The following is a 19012-nucleotide window of genomic DNA, read 5'->3' as shown; positions in this document are numbered from 1 at the left end:
GGCTCCCCGGGGAGCAAAGCGCAGCGGGACAAGGACAACGAGAGCACGGGGGCTCGCGAGCTGCAGCTCCCGCGGGGAGAGCTCCATGGTTTTGCGACAGCAACAGCATCGCCGCTCATTCTGAGGCGAGAAGAAGCCCAAATCTCCCTCTCTGCCCCTGGCACATGGAGTCGGGAAGAAAGCAGGGCTTCCCGGGGTGGTTTCCAGAGAGGACATCGCGAGGGAAGCGACTCGGTTCCAGGAGCGCCGGAGCGTTCCCAGAGGCTCCCCAGGGACTGACTCTTTCGATGCACAGATATGAGATGGGATCTGGGGTCGTTACTAGAAAAGAAGCCTGGTTATCCCCAAGTGAATAAACCTCTTTTTCCAAAACAGCTATACATTCCATTCCCCCTGCAATTTCCAACACAAACAGGGTTTTACGGGAACGGGAAACAAGCTCTCCCAAAGCCACTCGTGCCGAGGGCGCTCTCGGGCAGAGGCAGCCGCAGTCCCACGCCTCGCCATTGCTTCCTGGCAAGCCAAGAGCAGGGAGCAGGGACGGGCCGAGGCTCACGCAGGAAAACCATTCCCGCGGGAGCCGCCACGCGGAGCAGCTGGAGCCCACGGGAACGCCTGTATCGAAGCACACACAGGAGCAGATGTCTGTGCAGCAGGGCTCTACGGAAGGCAGACTGGGCAAACCCCGCTGGGCTCAGCGGAGCTTCCTTCGTTTGGAGGGAAACCCGCAACAACAAAGCAGCTGTAGCCCGTGGGAAGGATAAATCCCCGAAGAACCAGGCGTTCTAACAGAGCACCTGGCAACGCAGCCAGTGCATGGCTGTCTCCCTCTAGCGCTGCCTCTGCAGCCACACAAAAGAAAAACAAAAAGGAAATAAAAAAGGAAAAAAAAAAAAAAAAGGCAGTTTTAATAGAAAGCGCCGCATAATCTAGGCAGACAGGCGGGTTTGGAGAGGCCGCGGGCCGCGCTGCCATGGCAACGGTCGCTCTGCCCGCCACAAACATGGCGGCGCCCGCCCTCACGCCACGCCCCTTCCCTGCGGGCCGGCCGGCGCCGCTTCCCGCCCCAAAGATGGCGGCGCCACGTCACTGCCGCCGCGGCGGAGGGCGGCCATCATGGCGGCAGCGGCGGCCATGGCGGCGCGGGGCGCCGAGGCCGAGGCGCTCTTCGAGGCGCACACGGCGGCCGAGCTGCGCGCCGTGGAGCGGCGGCTGCGCGCCGGCATCGAGCAGAAGCGCGAGGAGCTGCGGCAGATGGTGGGCGAGCGCTACCGGGACCTCATCGAGGCCGCCGACACCATCGCCGAGATGCGCCTCAGCGCCGAGCGCCTCGTTGGCGCCGTGCAGGGGCTGCAGCGCGGCGGGGCCGCCCGTCCCGCGCCCCCGGCGCCGGTGAGAGCAGGGCGCCGCGGGGAAGAGGGGGCGGAGGGATCGGGGGTCCCCGAGGGGCAGGGGGAGCAGAGGGACTTGCCCGCTCCCCCGGGATAGGGGACAGGGGAGGGATGGGGAGGTGACAGGGGGACGAGGCCCGAAGGAAGGTGGGTCTGGGGTGCTGGGAAGGGACCAGGAAGCCCAGGGAGGGACAGGGGGTAATGGGCACCATAGGGAAGGGGACACGAGAGGGATGGGGGGTGACACCAGGGACAGAGTAGTGGGGACCGGGGTGCAGCCGTGTCCCCTCCGTGCGCAGGCGGCCGCGGCGCCGCGGGCGGCACAGGAGCGCTTCTACCGCGCCGCGGCGCAGATCAAGCTGCTGCTGGAGGTGCCTGAGAAGGTGTGGAGCGCCATGGAGGCCGCGCGGCTGCTGCACGCCACCCGCCTCTACCTGCTCTGCTGCCACCTCCACGGGCTGCTGCAGCTCGAGCCCGGCGGCTCCCGCTACAGCCCCGTCCTCGCCCGCTTCCCCATCCTCGTGCGGCAGGTGGCCGCCGCCAGCCACTTCAGGTGAGCAGCCCGCGAGCCCCGACCATGGGGCAGCCCCTTCCTGCTTCCCTGCTCCTCCTTGGATGCGGCTGCCTCTCGGCAAGCCCCGAGCTGCTCCCTTGGGATAACACGCACGGTGCAGGAGCGCTTCAGGCTCTCCCCAGAACTCTTATTTCCGGGAAATCTGCCCTTTGTCAGCCTAAGGCTGGAATTTCTGCCCTAACTGTGCAACAGCCTATTTGCACAGGAAGAGAACGTCATGTTCTCACAGAGGCCTGGTGGGTTTGGGTTACCAAGAGGTTTTGCTGCAAGGAATGAAGTATTAAGTGTAACTTTGGCCAAGTATCACACAAGCAAATCTGAATACCTCAGTCAAACTCCAGACTCCCTTACTCAAGCACCCGTCTCCTTTCCCTGCTAGATCCACGATCCTGCAGGAGAGCAAGTCTCTGCTGAGGTGCCGGGCCGTGTCGGACCAGGCGGTGGCAGAAGCGCTGTGCTCTATCATGCTCCTGGAGGACAGTTCTCCGCGCCAGGCCCTGGCAGACTTCCTTCTGGCCAGGAAATCTGCTATCCAGCAGCTCCTCAACCAGCCACATCACGGTCAGTACAGCTGCACTGCCTCCTTTCTTAACTCTGCCCTTGCCACAGGGCATCGCTCCTGTAAAGCTCAGGATGGCAGGGATGCCCCCGCTGCGGGCTGCCGGAGGTGACAACACTGGCAGTGCTTTGCCACGGCACTGAATTAAGTGCACAGGGACCCACACCAAGCCCATCTTTAACTGGGGAGGCAGACAGTGCCCAGAGCTGAGTGCTGGGTCCTGCAGCCCTTTGCTAGAAATGAGTCCATATAATCAGGCTTGCCAGCCTTGAAACACAGGGCTGCTCAGGGACTGCCTCGGCTGAAAGGCATTTCCTTGCAGGCGCGGGGATAAAAGCGCAGGTGTGTTCCCTGATGGAGCTGCTGACGACCACGCTGTACCAGGCTCATGCCCTCTTTTACACGATGCCCGACGGGGCACCCTCGGACCCAGCCCTGCCTTGCGGCTTGCTCTTCTCCACGCTGGAGAGTGCCACGGGCCAACAGGCAGCAGGTGAGCGGTGCCAGGCCCAAAGCCTGCATTGGCAGAACAGGTCGTTGCTGCTCTGGGCTGATTCCCCCTAATCCCTGCACTTCCAGGGGGAGGCGGGGTGCTGGAGGACGAGGTGAAGCTGAGCAGCTGGTTCCGCTACCTCCCCGCGTCCGTGGTGGAATTCCAGCCGGCGCTGCGGACGCTGGCCCACCCCATCAGCCAGGAGCACCTCCGGGACACGCTGCAGCAGTGGATCGCCCTGTGAGTGCAGCGGCCTCTTTGCAGGGCTTTCGCAGACACCACAAAGTCTCCGAGCCAAAGCAGCCCCGCAAGGCAGAGCCGAGCTCGCCTGCAGACTTCACACAGGCCAAGCCTTCGTTTGGCTCCATGTCTACTCTCCCCTGCCATTAAACACCAAGGAACAGCCCTGGGCTGTCCTAAAAGCCAGGCAGTAACACTCCGACATAGCAGACCCCACAGACCACCCCGGGCCACACCGATTTTAGAGTTCCTGCCTGCTGCAATAACCCACCAGCAAACAAGCACAGAGAATGAATGAGAAGGAAACCCCTTACCCAGCTCTTGCAGCTCCTGGTCCAGCAGCTCCCTCCTCCTCCTCCTCGCTGCCCTTCCCCAGGCTGGGGGGAGGCAGGCAGACCCCCTTTATAGACCCCCCAGCTCCACCCCTTCCTGCTCTGCCCTCCGAAGAGGAACAGTCTGGCAGCTCTTCCTCCCACGTTACCAGCCTTGTCACTCATTTGTCAGGCCTGTATCACTACCAGTGCAGCCACTGCCGGCATGGCCAGCTGGTCCCCACAGGTGGCAGCAGCCCTGGGATATTTCCCAGCAACACAACCCAGAGCATCCCGCGTGTTCCCCCTGCCTCTCCATGCTGCGTGGCCACAGGGGAGCTGGGGGACATCGGGGTGCAAGTGCCAGACTGGAGAGGGAAGTTTCTCCCAGGCAGAGCCTCTTACTGAAATGTTAAGAATCTCCCCACCTCGTAGCAGACATTCTCACCATTCTCTGCTGCCATCTCTGGGGCTGAGTCGGGGGAGGCTGCAGTGAAACTTTGCCTTCAGGTGCAACGACGACATCAAGGCCGGGGTCACCAACCTGCTGGTCTACGTGAAGAGCCTGAAAGGGCTCGCCGGGATCCGCGACGCCGTGTGGGAGCTGCTCACGAGCGAGGCCGTGAGCCAGCACTGGGACACCGTGTGCCGGCGCCTGCTGGACAAACCGGCCTCCTTCTGGGAGGACTTGCTGCAGCAGCTCTTCCTGGACAGGCTGCAGGTGGGTTTCCTGGGAAGGAAACAGCAGAGCTGGCCGGGGGACGGGTGGGCTCAGCCTCGTGCACAAGGTTTGGGGCAGCTGGCCATTTGTGGAGAACATGGGAACTTTGTTGTGTCCCTCTATTATATGAGCCATTCCCAGCTGCACACCCGAGTAGTGATAGGGTGGTGGGAAGTGCAAATAAGCAGTGCTTTTTATCTTGTTCTCTTCCAGACACTGACTAAAGAAGGATTTGACTCCATTTCAAGCAGCTCCAAGCAGCTTCTCATCTCAGCGCTGCAGGAACTCGAAAGCAAGCCCGGCAGCTCTGTCCCCAGCAAGCACATCCAGTTTGAGCACAACGTGGCACTGTTCCTGTGGTCGGAGAGCTCCAGCGACCTGCCCGCCGACGCCGCGTGGGTCAGCGTGGCCAACCGCAGCCAGTTCTCCCAGAGCGGCCTCTCCATGAAGGCGCAGGCGCTCACCCCGTGCGTGCAGAGCTTCTGCGCCGCCCTCGACTCCCAGCTGAAGGCCAAGCTGGACGACCTCCTCTCCTACCTCCCCTCGGACTCCTCGGCGGCCAAGGAGGCGGCCCGCGCGGCACCGTCCCGCTCTGCTTTCGACCGCTACGCCGACGCGGGCACCGTGGAGGGGCTGCTGCGCGAGCACTGCGTCGCCTGCGTGCGCCACGTGCTGGGCTGCGTGCGCCGGGAGCTGCAGCGCGCCGAGGCGCCGCTCAGCGCCGTCCTCTTCCTGGCCAGGCTCTGCCAGTCCCTGAGCCAGCTGTGCCCGCACCTCAAGCACTGCATCCTGGGCCACTCGGGCAGCGCGGAGGCAGCGCCCAGGGAAACCCGCTCCACCAAGAAGCTGGGCAAGGGGAAAGCCCAGGAAATGAGCCCCGAGCAGGCCAAGTGGCAGGAGGTGAAGGCAGAGCTCCTGCAGCAGAGCCTCTTTGCTTATCAGCTCTGGAGCTCGGCCGTCACCAAGGTAAGGGGCTCTTGCTCTCAGCATGTGCTTCCCGCGTGGGTTTCGGTTCTTCCCGCTCCCTGGGATCAGGGCTGCCGTTCCCGGGAGCTGCCCCGGGCTCGGTCTGCCCGGATGGGCTGCTCTCCGCGAGGGTCTCTGCGGAAGGAGCAGGGTGAGGGTCGGCCCCTCCTGTGACCGCCTGCTCCTGCGCTGTGTGCTCCAGGCCCTGGTTCAGTGCTTCGCCCGCACGTTGCTGTTAGACTCAGCAGGCTCCATCTTGGCCACAGCCACCAACTGGGATGAAATCGAAATCCAGGAGGAGAGCGAGTCTGGGAACAGCGTAACGTCAAAGATCCGGCTGCCTGCACAGGTAGGGGAAACGTTGCCGTGCAGAAACGGTCTGTCAGGAGGAGAAAAGCAGTGGTCTCCAAAGCCACTGCGTTGTCACTCGCTCACCAGCCCGTGTCCTGTGTGAGAACGGCCTCGGGGATGCCGCGCTGCAGCAGGCTTCAGCTCTGTGCTCAGCAGGTCATTTATCAAGGGCTACCTCTAGAATTAACACTCCCGCGGGGCAGCAGGGGAGCCAGCATCCTTCCCTGGGACAGTCAACGTGAAGCCCGAGCACGCTGACCTGCTGTGGGGAGAGAGTTTCAAGGAGATTCAGTGAAAGACAGGACTGTAAAGGCAGGACTGTGGAAAAACCTGGGAAGGAGCGTGAGGCCTGCAGATTCCTTAGGCTCCTGGGGATGGCAGGAGTGACGCTTGTGGTGAAGCTTCACTACTAGCTTGGTAAAGCAGGGGGAGTTTCACAGAGGAGGAGGGCCAAGGCAGGAACAAGTTTGGCTTTTGCTCGGTAAGAGAGAGGCTGCACAGGACAAGTTTCTTGTAGCAACCTTCAGAAGGTGAATTTTGCTTATTCTGAAGGAAAAAAGCCAAGCTTTGGGGGCAGATAGATCTCAGTGGGAGAGAGCTGAGACTGCTGAGGAAACAACAAAAAGGAAGTTTGATGAAGTTGATGTAGTTTACACACCAAATGCAAACAATACTTTCCTGACTGTTTCTCAACAGCCATCCTGGTACGTTCAGTGCTTCCTCTTCAGTCTGTGCCAGGAGGTGAACCGTGTTGGAGGTCACACTCTTCCCAAAGTCACCTTGCAGGAGCTGCTCAAGAGCTGCATGACAGAACTGCTTGCTGCCTATGGAAAGCTTATGGAAGAGAAGCAGGAGAAGGTCTGTGAGTGCAACCAGCCTGCGCCTGGTGCTGCCCTGGCTGGAGGGAGCGCGGGACGAGGGGCTTCCTGGGCCACGCGGCAGTAACGTAGGTGCCCGTCCTTAGGAATGGGGACTGTGAGAGGGGGGACTTCATCCCTCTTCACCTCTCCCCAGAAGTGAGACAGCCGAGCGGGTCTGACACCCGGGTACCTGCTGTGCATGGCTCAGCTGGCCTGGTTGATTCTTGATGCCAGCGCTGTTAAATGTTTAGCCTAGAGCAGTGCTCTGAAAGCCCCATGTACAACGTGATGGTCTGTCTTTTCTTTTGACTGTCCTCCTTGCAGAAGGAAGGCTCCTTCCCCATGACCCAGAACAGAGCTCTGCAGTTGCTCTATGATCTGCGGTACCTGAGTATCATCCTGACGGCCAAGAGCGAGGAGGCGAAAGGCAGCAGGACCAAGCACGACTCCGGGTGCGGTGGAGCCGTGGGATTCAGAGCCCGGCAGAACCTTGTGGGGCCCCCGACTCTTTAAACGTAGCAGCAGTCAGGGCAGTATCTCCAGAAATGTTTCTTTGGGCCAAGCAGAATATCCTGAAGAGCAGACGCTCCCCTGGGTGCTCTGCCCTGGGAACAGGTCTGTCCTGTCGTCGCAGAGCTCTGCTCTCTGCCTTCCTGCACTGCCGCGAAGCTCATCCACAAACTGGAGGAGGAGGGATGGGATTCTGAGGCCGACAGCTCAGGAACAGCATCTGGTCCCCTCCGCTTGCACATGCGGCGTGTCCGTGTGGCAGGAAGGGACCTTCAGAGAGAACAGGTCCTGCTGGAGAGCACAGTTAGCTCCCACACGAGGGTCTAAAGCTTGACTATGTCCCAGTCTGGGGACTAAGGCATCTGTTATAAGACTTACAGCAGGGTGACTTCTCCTGTGCCACAGCAGCCTTTGTAATAGCTGGAAGCCATTCAAACAGCTGCTGTTCTGCTAGGCAAGCTCTGTTTTGCTTAGCCACCTCTTAGGACAAACGAAGCCACGTTGTCCTTACCAGCAGCCCTCCTTGGCTTCTCCAAGGGGTAACACTGACAGGGCTCTTCTGCTCTGGTTATAGGCTCGAGAAGGTGATTGACTTCTTGGAGGGCCACATCGATCCATTTGACTTGGATGTTTTCACTCCGCACTTAAACAGCAACCTTAACCGCCTGGTTCAACGCACCTCTGTAAGTTCACGAAAGCAAGGGACACATCGCGAGGCTGAACAGGTTTGCTGCCCTCCACAAGGGCACTGCTTAATACCCCAAGATAACTACTGGCACTTCCTCAGGACCACGGAGGATTTAAAGGCAGCTGAAGATAAGCGCAGCTTGCCGAGCTGGCTGGATAACCCATTATCACACATGGAGTTGGCTCAACTTTGTCTAACAGGATTCACTGGAGCCTGTGTGACACTAATTGGGTTAAGCAGGACTGAAATAGGCCTAGAACTCGGCCATGATAATAGCTAGCAGCACCAATTAAAATCAAGAGTTAAAGAGGGTGAAGACAGAGGCTTAATATTTCAACTTGAAACTGGGTGATTAAGCAACTCACCGCAAGTATTCTGGAATGGTCCCAAAAATACAGTAGCTTTGGGGGGAGGAGGCCATTCAGCTCCTCCGGTGTCCCCAGATACCAGCAGCTCCTTCATGTCTTCCAGGTTCTCTTCGGCCTGTTGACTGGGACAGAGACCCACTACACGAGCAGGAGCAGCGCCCTGAGCACCCAGGAGCTCCACAACATCCTGCCCTTGGCCTCCAGCCAGATCAGGTAAGTTGGGAGCTGGGTCATGCATTCTGAAAGGGCTCTGCAAAACACTCCCAGAACAGGGGCTTCCCTGCGCTCACTGCATTTCTTTATCCCTTCTCCTTAAGGTTTGGACTTCTGCCACTGAGCATGTCCAGCTCTCACAAGACGAAATCTGCTAGCAGAAACACAGAAAGAGTTCAGGTTGGTACAACAGAGCCCTGCTGACTGCCACCAGTGCTCATCCTCCCACCTGCACTGTAACTTGCAGGGAAAGAAGAAAGTAGCCAAACATAGTAATATTTAACCTGTTTCTTTATTTTCTTTAAAATGAGAGAATCATTATGGCAACACAGCAATGAGATAGTTTGGATTTCCCCTTGCCTCTCAAAAAACCTGATGGTGCCTGGATTTTTTTTTTTTGGTGCACTGCTCTGCAATAAAACATAGGCAATAACCACCATGAAAATGCAGTGAAAACCTATGCAGATGAGGAGGCATTTTGAGATCAAGGCATAAAAGACTTGGTTCATTTAAGGATGGCTACAAGAAACATTGAAGGATACTAATTATTTGAACTCCCTTTCAGTGTGATGCTGACCTTTAACTCCTGCTGAGGCCTCACTTGGGTATTTAAGCCTGTGTGAACTGAGTGACTTGCTTCTCCTGCCAGCGCTTTGTGTTGTCGCTGTTTGAGTTTTATTAGTCGACAACTGCTTCGTTGCTACACGTTTCCCAGTCTGAAATAGCTGTTTGGATGGAGTTCCCCATGCAGAGGACAGAGCCAAGGAATACCTCACTATTACAGGAAACACTCTTGAGCAATCTGTTTCCTTTAGCCATTAGTGGCCTGTATCTATCTATGCTGATGTCCTTTCAACTGGAACAGCAGGGTAAAAACCTGATTTTATCAGAGCAGAGTGTTACCTGAGATGCTAACTTTTACTCTGCAACTCTTGCTCTGCATTATTCAGAAGCAGTAAGATCTAGACATTGTATAAAGATTGTATAAAAGCCTGAAGCTTCAAAATTAAGGTATTCTTTACCTCTTACCCCTAAGGCAGACTGTAGAAGTGTGTAGCGCTGTCCGTCTTGCTCCTCCCGCTCCCCTCTCCTGTTGTAGCAGCAGCAAGGGCTGTGGTGACCCAATGTCCTGTGTTGGCCACACGTCTCTGACTTCCTGACTGATGCTCACTGCTTTTATGCTGAAAAGGTTCTGGAGAGGTTAAAGTCCACAGTTTCTCAAGAGCAACTCTCTACACTGGGGCTAGAGCTGGACTTGCAGCATTCTGTTGTCCCCCTTGCATTGACAGCAACAGCCTCTTCCCTCCTGCAATGCAGAATGATTATTTTTGAGCACTGAAGGACACCTGGGGAGTTAACTGTTGCTAAAAGCAAGAAGTTCTGCTTGTACCACTGCCTGTCACTAACCACCTATAGCAGCAGTAACACAACCCAGTTCAGGCTCCACATGCCTGAGAAGGGCTGTCCTGCTGCAGTCTGTGCCTCCCTGCAACTGTTGCAGGTGAAGATATGGGGAAAAAAACAAAAACCAAAGGTATGCTGTAATAGTTACTGCCTCTCTCTCTCAAAAAAATAAAAAATACAGGTTCCACCTCCTGCGCTCCCAAGAGCGGAAGATGAGACGTTCCGTCCCGGCTCTTTGTTCAGGCAGCTTGTAGTCGAGGAAGATGACACAGCTGCCCCTTCTCTCTTCAAGCTGGGATGGCTTTCAGGCATGACCAAGTGATTCCATTAAAAAATAGAATTAAACAACTCACATTTGTCTGTGTTCATCTTCACACTCGTCTCTCACCAGGATGCGTCAACACTTGTACTGTTACATCCTTAGCAAGGGCACAGCTTGCTCCTTAAAACAGACATCAGTGAGGATGCTCTTTGTAGTCAGGCTACTGACACAGAAGCCTGTCTGCTCTTTCACTTCTCATTCCTTAGGAGCTGTTAACCTTCAACTCAAATTAAAGAAAATTAGTACACAACTTAATAGAAAACATTTCACAGTTAGAAATTGGTGGGTGAGCTACACAGTCTACTTGTTCCCTGTTCAAAAGCCCCTCTCCAGGCCACTCTGTGCTTTCCTCAAGAGATCACGACTCTGCTAGGTAAAGCACCCCAAGGGGCACCTGATATTTTGGCTACAACTGCCTAAGTTTACCTGGTCCTAGTTTCACATTTTCTTTTGATTACTGCAGCAGTAAAGATCAAGCAAGATAAGGCTCATCACACACTAGGCTGAGGGGAAAGTTGCAGCTGTTTGACTCTCTTTAGCTCTAAATGCTCAGTTAACTAGCATCATGCCCTTAAAAAAGTTATTTTGCCAAAGAATTTTTTTACTATTTTATTGAAATTAAAAAATACTTATAAAACTGAAGATGAATGTTTGAAAGAACTTTACATAAAGCAACAAATTGCTAACAAACAGATTAGGCAATCAGTGGGAACTGGACTAACTATGCAATCCTATAATACAGATGTGGATTCCTCAGTCTCACCTTGACACGTTCTTTATAACCACCCCAAAAAGAATCCTATAAAAATTGCTTCAAAGCCCCTTTTGCATTGCAATAGTGCAGCAAACCACAAGTAAACAATTTCCTGTTAACCTGTTATCTCAAATATAGACTGAAAAGGCAACAGGCGTTTTGTGCAATTCCATTTTAACAAACTTTTAAGTTGAAATATCAAATCTACACAGTGCTGTCCCTTCACAGAAGGCAAGGAACTGCTGGCTCATCATGTCGGCGGGCGGCCCCGGCTCTGTAGGCTGTGGAAATGTGCCTCCTTCAGGATCTGGTTGATGTGGAAGTACGGACCTTGGCTTAGTGCAGACTGCTCGTGGAAGGGCTGGGAGGCGACGGGGCTGGATCCTGCGATGACCGGGATTAAGCTGCTGTCGGGACCGCTTGCTCTGTCGGGGCTGTTGATGCTACTGCTACTACAACTGCTGCTGCTGCTGCTGCCGCTATCGCTGCTGGAGGACTAGGAGACACAAAGGGAGCGTTAACAGCAGAGCGGCACGCGCCGGTTCCTCCTGTCCGCAACAGGACATTCATTAACGTTCATTAACGCTTTAGAAAAAGCCCCCCCCTGCACATTTCCAGGCTCACGCTCAGCCCGATGACCTGAAGCACATCCACCAAAGGGGCTTTTGCTGCAGCTATTTTGCCAGCACCTGAAAAGCGTCGAGGAGGTGAGGGGACAAGCAAGGTTTCACCCCGAGGTTCACCGAACTCTGGTGTATTCAGTGCAATCATTGGGTTTATGCCCACCGGTTCTGCCCCCATGACCCACGTTAGCACTAGTGAAGTTTGCTGAGTCCATCCGAGAATTGGAAAATAAAGAACATTCCCACTGAACTGCACATGTCAGTAAAGGCAGGCAGGACATTAAAAAGCTGTAATGCTTTTCTCATCAGTTCTGCTCTAGCAGACGGTTTAGGTAAGCACCATGCAAAGCATCTTTCTGGAAGTCAACGTTTCTAAAATGTGTTTGGAAGCATCCAAAGCAACGGGCTGTTAAAAATAAACGCAATGTGACATCCATTTTAAGTCTTTGAACACCTTGATATACAAATAACTACCATTTTCCCAGTACGTGCTGGGACTGAAAGGTTAACTTGTAGTTTTCTATACCAATTTTCTTGACATAACAGTGGAAGAGTGACAGCCATCAAAATATTTCCATGTGCAGGAAACAGAACTCACGATTTAGCTCACGTAAGAGGACAGGGCTCATTCAGCAGCATTTAGAAGGATAAACACATTTATAGCACCAATGCTAGATGAGCATTAGGGCATGATTTTCGGTGTTTCAAAGACATAAAACTGTTGAACACCATTTTAGGGGTTGCTAAGGAAAGGCTTCCATTAGGTACAGCTGCAATATTTCCTTATAGTGCAATATGCTGGTTAGGACAACGCTGCAAAGATTTAAGATGTAAGTGCTTAAAAACGAGAAAGTGGCTACTTCCTCCCAGAAGAGGAAAATGCAGAAAAGCAGCCAGCACAAATGACAGAAGATAAACATCTTCAAGTGTTAAACTAAAACCACAGAAGTCAAAGCGTGGTGGCCACAGCAAAGGAAGGCAAATTTAAAGAAGTAATCAGTAATTTTAATAGCACCACATCCAGGAAGCCTCATTTTGGAGCAAAATCTGAGGAATGGTGCAAACTGCACCTGGCAGGTCTGTCCACAACCGGCGAGAAAGGCCCAGGAAGCCGCTCGGGATAAATATTTGAGATGACCCAAAATGCCAGACTGTGAGTCCCACAGCACTGATTGCACAATCAGTCACGAGGATTCAACTGCATAAACAGAATAAAAGTATTTTTGTTTTTTTTTTTGTTTGGTTTTTTTTTGCTAAGCACCAAAATTGTTTTAGTTCTGTTGCTGCATAGCAAGCAAGAGGACTGTGCTGTGGCCGCAACCACGCTGCGGGTTAGATCCAGCTAGCAAGTAAATCACAAAAAAAAAAAAAACAAAATAAAATCTAATCTTAGGAAAGCAACAGATGTAACTACATGAGCAACCGGCTACTCTTCCTAGAGCTACAACGCTGGAGAGGGGGAGCACACGAGGACAGGGAGGAGCCGCTACGGGGCCTTGCTGCAGCGTCTCGTTTTGCGCAAAAAGCCAAATACTGAGAGGACATCATTCGCTTTGCGAGTTAGAGCAGCCTTGGAGAGAAACCCACCGCACAGGACACTCTGTTTCCTTTTAGTCTGTGTTCCTTACTGTTTTTCGTTACAGCCACCTTCTGCAAAATCAAGGTAAAAATTGAGATGAGAACCTAATAGTAATTACTGCTTTTAACAAACGTTTTAGAGCTGTTAGGAAGGATTATTTTTGGCTTTTCTATTTCTTTTTTAAATCAGAGGCTGTGTCCTGGCATGTGCTTCCTACACCTCAGGCTGTTAACAGATGTGGTTTATCAGACCCTCTTTATTTCCATTTCTCTAATGCAAGAATTCACTAGCACGTGAAACCCGCTTATGGCCCAGATCATGTCGCAGACCTACCATTTCCCCAGGCTGTGGTGCACATTCTGTTACGCATTTGGACTACAATTAGACAAAAAAAAGAAGCCTTAAAGTCATCAGGTCAGCAACGACAGTTATCTAAACAATGAAACAACGATTCCAAGTGAAAGGGCAAAGGAAAAGCCCAAAGGAGGCTTTTGAAGTACCTTAAGTATTCATAGGGCAATGGTTATTATCTGGTTCAGGAACTCTTCTAAGCATCATATCCCATAGTTGCAAAATTCGCCAAATTTGAAAAAACTTCCAAATAAAACTCCAGACAAATGTGTTAACTAAGCCACTGATGAGTAACGCAGCATCTCAGCCACTAACGGCAGGAACTTGGGAAACAGCCACTTAGACCTGGCCCCTCTTAAGCTTTCAAGCTCAGTTCAACTGAGAAGTAATCTATTTTTAATTAGAATTTAAACCAGCAACAGCTTCCTCACTAGGGTAATGCCTGACAGAACAGCATGGGTGCAATGCTGGACAAAAGCCCTGCTTTGAGATAAACAACTTGTGTCCCACATCAGTAACCGCTTCCACCGTTTTCTGGGCTCTGGGGAATGCCATCTTCAGCCAGACTAACAAAAGAAGAACCTTCGGAAATGAGGTTTCACGGACGAAGGCTATTCAGGAAGGAAAGGAATCAGCCAGAAGCTGAAGACTCCCTTCCTTCCCAGGGAAAAAAAATAAAAATCAGTGCAAAGAGCTTTTAATCGGTGATTCTGAGGGTTGTGCAGAGCATTTTGCTGTCCCGTAGCTGGAGCAGGCACCCCACGGGACCTACGATTCCCCATAACTCCGTGTCCAAGATGACTAACAGTAGGAAGGGCTTTTGCTAAATTCCTAAATGTGCGTTAAGGAAACGGTGCTGATAAATCCTCGAGCGAATCGTAGCCTCCCTCCCCTAAGAGTCACAGATGCCCCAAGTGAAAGGACACGTCAATGGGGCAAACGGGGAGTCTCTTCTGCAAAACAGTCTAGCTGGCGTGAGCAGCATGACTGGAGGCAAGCGACAGGGGAAAACATCACCGAGCACCCTGCGTCTGAGCAGCCACTAGAACAAGCACCTGTAAAATACCTTGTACAGATATTGCTGTCGTCCTCAAAGGGTAGGGGAAAAAAGGCCTGAGTTTGACACTGAGCTTATGTTCTCAACTAAATCAACCTCAATGTGAATAAAAACCCCGGGTTGCAATTGAAAGAAGGCAAAAGAGGGGGTTTAGTCAATGTGTTTCACAAAAGGCAGGGAGAGCAATGCCCTCGGATGAAAAGCAGTTCCTTGCTCGTGTGCTCTTTAAAATTATAAAATGCCCCCCTGTGTCCCTCCACACACACGTTTACTTCTAGTTCAATATTCTACAGCTAGCAGGGATTTTTAATCTGCAAGAGCTACCTCTGTAAATGACAAACTATCAGGAAACTAAATAAAAGTGTTATAAATGGCCAACAATTTCAAAGGGACATGAAAGGGAAGCACTTGCACACTACAAGCACAAGATATTCTTCATGTGGCACAGGAAGTCCTTAAGATACATGGGAATAACCAGGATTTAACTCATGGCTTGAGTTTCTGGGCATGCTGATTCAGTTATCCAACATTCCAAGGAAACAAGCAAAAAGCAAATAAAGCGCTATTCATCAGTGCACGACATTGCGAATTTTGTTCGCTCAAGAAAAGCGAACGTTGATTTTTCTCCAAGTCTGCACCCAGCAGGTGCATTCCTGCAAGTGGGCATCACCTGCACGAAGTCCCCCTCGCCTGCAAGAGGGTTTAATGTATCAAGGAGGCTGGCATGGCAGAGCTGCATGCGCGAGGCGTGCTGTTAGCCCGCGTCCCCAGCCCGCCCAAGCCAGCGCTCAGGGACAGCCCCGAGGCCATCCACGCCCGTGGGCTCTACAACTATTTCCACTCCTGCAGTTTAGCAGCTGTGCCCAAACGCCACGTGTTTATTCGACAAGCAAAGGTGCTTCTGCCACTCACCATTAAGTTTTTCCTGATATCCTTAATTTCTTTACTCCTACTCCAATCCCTTGTTCCATACTAACTTCTTCCTCCTCCCGCCATAAAGCTTGTTTAGCCATTAACTACTCTACACATGAAGAGGTGTTTAACCTGTTGGACAAGTGATTCAGTGTCAGATGGCAAGAAGCTATTTAATGTTCTACCCGTTAGAGCAAGCAGCAAACAACGTCACCCGGCAAGTCTTAGTTGTAGCAAAACAGTAACACAGCTACCAGAAGCCTGTGTTTTTCTGCCACAGCAGATACCTCCATGAGGAACATCTCAACCATTACAGCATTTTTCATACAATGTCACTGTCATCAGTCACCTCTAAGGGTGCACTGGTTTAAAAAAGTATTCTTGACAAAAGCAGTAACAAGATATACATTTTTGTATCATCTTAAATGTAAGTATACTTTGAACCCATTATTGAAAGAGAAATATATATATAGAGAGATCAAAATTATATAGCCCACAAAATTTGTGCAATCCAAGTAGGGTTGACAGTTCGGTGTAACTTAAGTACTTCACAATTACTAATTGCAACTGGCCTTCACAGGGAGAAGGCTACTTAATTTTTTTAAAAAAAATTAAAGAAATACATTTCATTAACTTCCAGTGACACCAACCAGGAGGAAGCCTCCTCACACCATGCTCCTTTCGTCATCACATTGCAAAAGAAACACACTGCTAACTAGAAAACGATATAGTACATATATATACATATATGTATGTATGTATATGGAATTTTCAGATCATTAATACTTGGAACAATTTAGGAAATGAGATAGCACAGTCTGGAAATCAGCATTATTTTTTTAAAAAAGAACTATCAAAGCCAGCAAACCGCACCTTCACAGAGCACCTGCCTTATGAGCAACCAATTCTGGACATAACTCAATGCCCATCTCCCTCACACAGCACCTTCCCAGTGACTTCCCAAAACTCCTGCAATTCTAATACCCACTTATGCTGCAGAACAGCCAGGGAGACCAGCGAGAAAGTGGGAAGAGCTTCTCCCAATCCAACAAAAGATCGCAGCAAAGACAAACAGAAACCAGATAGTCGGAGCCCTCCAGCTTTGAAAGAGCAAGTCTTGCTCAAAACCCTGGACGTTTTCAGAGAGCAAACAAACGGTATCGACTGAACGGGCACTCCAGGATCGCACTGATCAGGGCTGCACTCTAGTGGGAAGGGCCTTTTAATTGCCAAGCTGCAGGAGCGACCACAGGAACTTGTGGTCGACTCTTTGGGTCTGGATACACCCGATGTGACACAGCAAGTGGCAGCAAATGCCTTCCTTGTGTGTTCATTTTGTGCACTATAAATCAGCAGCTGAACTATGTTGCAGAACCTTTCAAGCAACAGGCAGGCACATTCACTTGAAAACATGCTGATTTCCAAACTGTATTTTATAGATTCTTTGAATCACATCACACAAAAGAAAAAAAAATGTGTTTTCAGTAACAGCTCTTTGTGAATGAGATTTCATGGACTATTCTAAACATTGTTTAAAGGTAGCATTAAAAGAAACTCAATTTGCCTGAAAAGCCTCTCACCTCAGTGTCCCAAGAGTCCTGAAGGACAGTATTCCTGGTGCTACGTTTTGTCTGAGGAATGTGACTATCATCTTCATTACCATTCCGCCTCCTCTTCCTGAAGGACATTGGGGTAGAAAGGAGAAAAAAATATATATGTTAGCAGCCCACTGATTTACCTTTTGTTTTCTAAAAGTGAGTCTGCAATAAAACTATGAAAACTTGATAGATAAATAAATGAAGGTGCCTCCTAAACCTTTAGTCTACTGTGATCTTTCACATTCTCTTTGTGATCTACAGAGCAGAAAATCCTGCACCTTTCTCACAAAGGAGCCAGCATGAAGCGTTCACAGCACTTTAAGAGGCAAGGATTCCTATCTGCCATGAAAACCAGCGATAAGCATCTTCCTAAATAAACTCCTTTGACAATCCTCAGCCTTGGCACTTCTCAGTACTCAGACATGCCTAAAAATACATTTGGGGCTTTTAATGACATCCGACTGGCTACGAAAAACACTCAGGAAGAGTGGCAGCAACTACATGTTCAATAAATACTCAATTCAGTTCATCTTGTTTACATGAGATGACAACTAGCGTCCGCAACGACTTCCTCTGGTCTCTCAATCCTCACAGCACCTCACAGCATTCCTCACAACGTGGGTTTTGCTCGTGAACGGGAGCTGGGCAGCTCGGGGGCTGGAAGGCGCCGTGGAAAAGGCCGACCCTTCTCCCTTCCCGCCCGCCTGTGACATCAGGGCCGCTCCATAGGAACTCGGTGGCGGAATCGCCGCGCGCTGACGTCTCGCAGCGTCACCGCAGCCTTAACCAGCGATGGGACCATTTCCCCACCGCACAAGTGCACGGGGCTACGGGCCTCAGCGCGCTGGGTGCTGCACACACCTAGGAGGGGCCTATTTTGTTTTTTTAACAGTAATCTGTATTTATAGACGTTAAGCAGCCTCCAATAAGGCATTTGCGAGTGGCCGTTGGCTCCCAGGGACCCTCCCGCTGCCGCCTCCGCGCTTGGCCGCTGCCCCCTCTGCCCGGCCTGGGGGGCCTTTCCCCCAAACCGCAGGAGCTGCAGCCCCGGTGCGGCCCTTCCTCCTGCTCTGCCCCCCGGAGGCCCCGGGGGGCTCCTCTACCCCCAAACCAGCCTCCTCCTCCCAACCTGGGAGCGGGTTGGCTTAACGCGGCCCTCCCAAACCCAGCCGCCCCCCGCGCCCCCACAACGGGCCCGTCCTCAGCACGGGGCCTCGTGTGTCCCCCCCTGCACCCCAATGAGCCGCCCCCCTCAAACCGAGCCGCCCCCCTCAAACCGAGCCGCCCTTCCCCCCGCCGCAGGCCGCCCTCCCCCCGCTCACCTCTGCCTCGCTCCGCGCTCGCTCGGCAGCGGCTGCCGGCAGCTCATGGCGGCCCGCGCGGCACCGGCCCCCCGCGGGGGCCGCACGGAAGGCGGGAAGAGGCCGCCGCTCGCCGCGTCCCCCCCTCTCCGCTCCGCTCCGCTCCCGGCGCCGCCGCTTCCGGCGTCGCCGCCCCCTGCGCATGCGCGCGGCCCCGGGCGGGCGCGCGTCACCGGGCGGGCCTCGCGTCACCGGGCGCGCATGCGCGGTGCGCACCCCGGCAACCGCCCCCCCCGCCCTCTTTCCCGTTGGGAATCCATGTGAGGAAGGGAAGACGGGCTGGAATTTCCGAGCTCCTGCCGGAATGCCGCGTCCTCCGCTATGGCTGGCGCTGCCAGCGCGTAAACGGGGTTTCCTGCTTATTTGCCTTATTTCTGGCCATTCCGTCTTTTTCACCGTGTGGAAAAAGGGCTGGCTGCGCTTTTCGCGAATTCCCTGGAAACGTCTGAACGCTTCGTGGCCGAATGAAACGTTCCCTGGCAGGGAACGGGCCGTTGTTACTTAGCTATTGCTTAGGGACTGGCTAAGCTGAGCAGCTTAGCTAAGAGAAGGGTTTAATTAATAAAGGTGCCGGTGGCAGTCGCTGCGTTTCCAGCTCCTAATCCTGTATGCGGAGAGGAGCCGGGACACTCCGGAGCTCTCCCGAATGCCGTGCAAAGCGCAGGGAGGCGACGGTCCTGCCTGGGCATAGCCCCTTCCCGGGATTTATTCCTGACTCCGCCAGGATTTCCCGTGCTCATGTCGTACCTGCAGCAGGACTTGCGCTTGCATAGAGAGCGTGTCTGCAGAGAGGGCTGCGAGCAGGC

General features: G+C 52.8%; 2 protein-coding genes across 4 annotated transcripts; one reads left to right on the top strand and one right to left on the bottom strand.

The window, feature by feature from the left end:
- Positions 1 to 1124: 1124 nt before the first annotated feature.
- On the top strand, positions 1125 to 9994 carry COG1 (component of oligomeric golgi complex 1). The gene is made up of 14 exons (XM_088537576.1): positions 1125 to 1392; positions 1691 to 1944; positions 2345 to 2526; positions 2847 to 3017; positions 3104 to 3257; positions 4079 to 4289; positions 4503 to 5255; positions 5458 to 5604; positions 6303 to 6464; positions 6791 to 6918; positions 7551 to 7659; positions 8136 to 8245; positions 8350 to 8425; positions 9831 to 9994. The coding sequence occupies exons 1-14, from the start codon at positions 1135 to 1137 to the stop codon at positions 9969 to 9971; spliced, it is 2856 nt and encodes a 951-aa protein (XP_088393702.1). The 5' UTR covers positions 1125 to 1134; the 3' UTR covers positions 9972 to 9994.
- VCF1 (VCP nuclear cofactor family member 1) lies at positions 9813 to 18228 on the bottom strand. 3 transcript variants are annotated; one of them, XM_088537572.1, is made up of 5 exons: positions 18168 to 18228; positions 16828 to 16924; positions 13261 to 13302; positions 12936 to 12998; positions 9813 to 11221 (listed from the first exon to the last, which is right to left on the bottom strand). In XM_088537572.1, exons 1-5 carry the CDS (start codon positions 18212 to 18214, stop codon positions 10976 to 10978), a joined length of 495 nt encoding a protein of 164 aa, XP_088393698.1. In that variant the 5' UTR covers positions 18215 to 18228; the 3' UTR covers positions 9813 to 10975. The 3 variants fall into 3 exon arrangements, with proteins under 3 accessions (XP_088393698.1, XP_088393690.1, XP_088393683.1); XM_088537564.1 differs by lacking the exon at positions 12936 to 12998; XM_088537557.1 differs by lacking the exon at positions 13261 to 13302.
- Positions 18229 to 19012: the final 784 nt, after the last annotated feature.

The sequence above is a fragment of the Tinamus guttatus genome, unplaced genomic scaffold, assembly GCF_059628265.1.
Source record: "Tinamus guttatus ecotype Peru unplaced genomic scaffold, ASM5962826v1 Tinamus_guttatus_pri_ptg000045l, whole genome shotgun sequence".
In the NCBI taxonomy this organism is placed as follows: Eukaryota; Metazoa; Chordata; class Aves; order Tinamiformes; family Tinamidae; genus Tinamus; species Tinamus guttatus.
The sequence above is the reverse complement of the archived record's forward strand: the minus strand, read 5'-3'. Positions and strand labels throughout refer to the sequence as shown.

Bases quoted from the DNA above. Each gene is read 5' to 3' on its own strand.
- COG1 (XM_088537576.1), top strand. From the start codon at position 1,135: ATGGCGGCGCGGGGCGCCGAGGCCGAGGCGCTCTTCGAGGCGCACACG. The intron at 3,258-4,078 runs GTGAGTGCAGCG...CTTTGCCTTCAG, and splicing joins CTGCAGCAGTGGATCGCCCT to GTGCAACGACGACATCAAGG. The intron at 4,290-4,502 runs GTGGGTTTCCTG...GTTCTCTTCCAG, and splicing joins TCTTCCTGGACAGGCTGCAG to ACACTGACTAAAGAAGGATT.
- VCF1 (XM_088537572.1), bottom strand. From the start codon at position 18,214: ATGAGCTGCCGGCAGCCGCTGCCGAGCGAGCGCGGAGCGAGGCAGAG. The intron at 16,925-18,167 runs GTGAGCGGGGGG...AATGTCCTTCAG, and splicing joins GAGCGCGGAGCGAGGCAGAG to GAAGAGGAGGCGGAATGGTA. The intron at 12,999-13,260 runs GTAGGTCTGCGA...TTGATTTTGCAG, and splicing joins CACCACAGCCTGGGGAAATG to AAGGTGGCTGTAACGAAAAA.